Source organism: Drosophila guanche, unplaced genomic scaffold, assembly GCF_900245975.1.
Source record: "Drosophila guanche unplaced genomic scaffold, DGUA_6, whole genome shotgun sequence".
NCBI classification, from domain to species: domain Eukaryota; kingdom Metazoa; phylum Arthropoda; class Insecta; order Diptera; family Drosophilidae; genus Drosophila; species Drosophila guanche.
In genome coordinates, this window is record NW_022996276.1 from 1609 (window position 1) to 5474 (window position 3866).

The following is a 3866-nucleotide window of genomic DNA, read 5'->3' on the forward strand; positions in this document are numbered from 1 at the left end:
TTCGAGTACCGGGCATAAAAACAATCGCCAGCAAGTGGATCAATTGGTCAGGCGGCCAGTGGCCCCGGAAACCCTGTCGCAACCCTATCGATAGAAAGCACGCAGTGAGTACTTCACAACAACCACGCTAGATGGCGCCTTGTGTTCTTTATTCAAATTTCTGTTACAAAACCAATAGGAATGATTTCTGTTTGCTTCCTTGGATAATTCAAGTTATTTAAGGAGTTCCTCTTTTTGAGATGGTGTCATGGCGTCCAATTTCAAACGAACCGCTTCGTGAGCCGTCGCCTTTACGTGAGCCATGCGTCCTTCATAATCAGGTATAATTTCCACGACCTTTTCGAAGGTCCTCTGTGTCGCTCTGCGGATCGATGGGCATTCGGTGAAGCAGGACATTGCGTTCTGCAGCATTCGGTGTAACTTAGTCAGAAACCAGTCCCAGCCCTTAAACTGCTCGCCCGCCAGCATCTTCTCCAGTATGTCCCAATCCAGAGGCTCATCATGGAAGTCATTATCTAGATTTTCTCCATAATGCATCCAGATCGACGAGATGTTGAATGGCCAAGAGTTCGCACAACAACGTAGAGCCTTGATCAGGGTCTGGCTGTATGTGCGCTCGATCTTCAGATTTAAAGGCATCAGGATAGCCGTTATGCTGAGTCGATCAAGGACTGGTTCGACTGGGAGTGGGTCGATTTTCACTTGAGTTCCGTAGTTGTTAAGAAGGTTTGAGGGTCGCTGAAGCTTTGGAAATTCGTGCGAGATAACAGCATTTTTATCGGCGTCAGCTCGGGTCAGACTTCGCGACCCTGGAGGTCGGCCACGACCACGACGGGCCGGTGTCACGGGCGTGAACTGTTTGCCATGGTGCCGATTCGGATGTAGATTGGGAACGGCCTCAAATGAAGGCAGTGGATCGTCTGCCTTTGGCTGATTTCCATTCTTGATTTCCACCTTGGTATTCATTGGAATGACAGCCTTTTCCTGGCGCGGGGTCTTCGGCAATGGAGAAGTTTTTGAAATGGCTGCCTTCCACGGACGCCTGGTCTTGGCCTCAGCCCTACACTCATTGTGCAATTCCTGCTGCATTTTCGCCATGCGCAGCCAAAAGCACTCGCACAGGTTGACAGCAGCTTTAAACACGGGCGAGTCCGGACTGTTGTAGACTCTGCAGTTTTCGAAAATCAATAGAATGTCTTCCAGGACGTCTGCACCGCCCCAGTAGTATGTGTACTCAAATCTTTTCTTGATTGTGTTCAAGTCCATGGGGTTTGCGATTTTTTCGTGGTAGTCCCTGATCTTCAGCTTCACAGCATCGACAGGTTGGCGAAAGTGCAGCGAGGAAGGGTTGCGCGACAACGCATTCACAGCGGTTCTCAGTTTTAACAAGAAATTGGTTACCCTTCCCTTACGATTGGGTGGCGGCATCACCGGGGGCTGCACAATTCCATTTACCGGCTGCACTCTGGGCTCGCACCGTGGCGGCCGCTGCTCCCCTGGGTGCCGGTTTTCGAGCACGCTTAAAGCTTTCTCAAAGTCCTCACGACGCCTATCATCCATTGTCTGAGAATAGAGATTTCAATTAGATTTTGGACCGGCCAAATGGCTGTGGCAAGTGCCACAGGTAGACTTATCGTAGACTGTTCGAATTGACACATTCTATTAACCGAAAAACTTAATTGTAGAGCGTACTTACATTCCTTTTCTTCTCGCTGGTGGTTTAATTAAACCTTTTATTCAGATGCTTTTTTTTTGACAAGCATCTGAAAAGTGTTAGGGATGGCTGATAAAAAAGTAAGCACATCGATACACGCATTGTGTGCTATCGATATTCAGTGTTGAGCAATGCCAATAATATGGCAAATGAAAACGGGCTATAAACGGATATATAAGCCATCGATATGAGCCAAAAGCAATGGATCGGGCAAGACCATTTAAGGTATTTAAGGTAACGAAATTGGGTTCATTGTATATTTACGGTATATCGGTATGGTATAATGGTATATTTAATGAATTTCATTGGCCTATTAAATTCCATGTTTATAGTACCTCCGAACGAATTGGAACGCTGCTTGCTGATTGATCTTAAGATCAATCTTTAGATCTTTAGAGGATCTAACTGATGGGCGGACAAGAGAGTGAGTGTCACAGAGGAGTCAGAGATGTGTCTGAATTATAATGTCCTTTTATTCTGCTACTCTTCTGCTACTACTACTATTCTGCCACACCTTTCCAATGGTCCAGTCATCCGTCACCTCCGCACGGGCGAAGTTTGTGGCAGCCATCGATAGGCGGACCACAATGGAAGCACGGCTCACCACCCCCGGGATCAGCACAGCATCCTCTGAGATCTCTCAGGTCCGCCGAGACCAATGGCAGAACTTGTGGGCAAAGGTGGATGCAGAGTTTGAGTCCTGTTCGGTGGCAATGATGGAAGAGGCTCCGGAAGATCAAATATGACCAAAATATGAGGGCTATGAGCAGTGCAGAAATAATAGAGATAGACTGTTAGATCGCATCTTTGTCAGCAATGCCTCTCGTACAACGGTTTTAAGAGGCAATCCGATATATTTTCCCCAAGATTCGCATCATCCCACTTTATCTATATTTTTGGAGGTCTCTATTACTAACACCATTTTACCTTCAAAAAGTCGTATAAAGTGTTTTCGCAAAGCTAATTTTATTGACCTTTGTCTACATCTCTCGCAAGTTGATTGGTCCTTTCTTTAGTCCTCATAACATATAGAGCCTACTGTCAATATGTTTTACGAAACATTATACTCTGCCCTCGATACCCACGTCCCTGAAGTCACCGTATTTGTTTCCTCTAAGCCTCCGTGCTATTCCAAGTATCTGTCTTACCTAAAAAATAACGAGAAGGGACGTGTGAGATGCTTCTTACGCGTCACAACTTTTATACCCGGCACTCAGTACTACATCTGCACCTTAGCGGTTATTTGTCAAATTTTACTTTTTTTCTTCATCTGTCATCGAAACCCTTAAGATAGAAAACCTATCGAAAGCATGCAGTGAGTACTTCTCGCCTTGTGTTATTTATTCAAATTTCTGTTACAAACCAATAGGAATGATTTCTGTTTGCTTTCTTGGATAATTCAAGTTATTTAAGGAGTTCCTCTTTTTGAGATGGTGTCATGGCGTCCAATTTCAAACGAACCGCTTCGTGAGCCGTCGCCTTTACGTGAGCCATGCGTCCTTCATAATCAGGTATAATTTCCACGACCTTTTCGAAGGTCCTCTGTGTCGCTCTGCGGATCGATGGGCATTCGGTGAAGCAGGACATTGCGTTCTGCAGCATTCGGTGTAACTTAGTCAGAAACCAGTCCCAGCCCTTAAACTGCTCGCCCGCCAGCATCTTCTCCAGTATGTCCCAATCCAGAGGCTCATCATGGAAGTCATTATCTAGATTTTCTCCATAATGCATCCAGATCGACGAGATGTTGAATGGCCAAGAGTCCGCACAACAACGTAGAGCCTTGATCAGGGTCTGGCTGTATGTGCGCTCGATCTTCAGATTTAAAGGCATCAGGATAGCCGTTATGCTGAGTCGATCAAGGACTGGTTCGACTGGGAGTGGGTCGATTTTCACTTGAGTTCCGTAGTTGTTAAGAAGGTTTGGGGGTCGCTGAAGCTCTGGAAATTCGTGCGAGATAACAGAATTTTTATCGGCGTCAGCTCGGGTCAGACTTCGCGACCCTGGAGGTCGGCCACGACCACGACGGGCCGGTGTCACGGGCGTGAACTGTTTGCCATGGTGCCGATTCGGATGTAGATTGGGAACGGCCTCAAATGAAGGCAGTGGATCGTCTGCCTTTGGCTGATTTCCATTCTTGATTTCCACCTTGGTA

General features: G+C 46.5%; 1 protein-coding gene across 1 annotated transcript; it reads right to left on the bottom strand.

Annotated features, from left to right (window-relative positions):
• Positions 1-207: 207 nt before the first annotated feature.
• On the bottom strand, positions 208-1765 carry LOC117591649 (bromodomain-containing protein 3-like). Its single transcript, XM_034284973.1, has 2 exons — positions 1697-1765; positions 208-1563 (listed from the first exon to the last, which is right to left on the bottom strand). The coding sequence occupies exon 2, from the start codon at positions 1558-1560 to the stop codon at positions 214-216; it is 1347 nt and encodes a 448-aa protein (XP_034140864.1). The 5' UTR covers positions 1561-1563; positions 1697-1765; the 3' UTR covers positions 208-213.
• Between the last annotated feature and the right edge of the window lie 2101 nt (positions 1766-3866).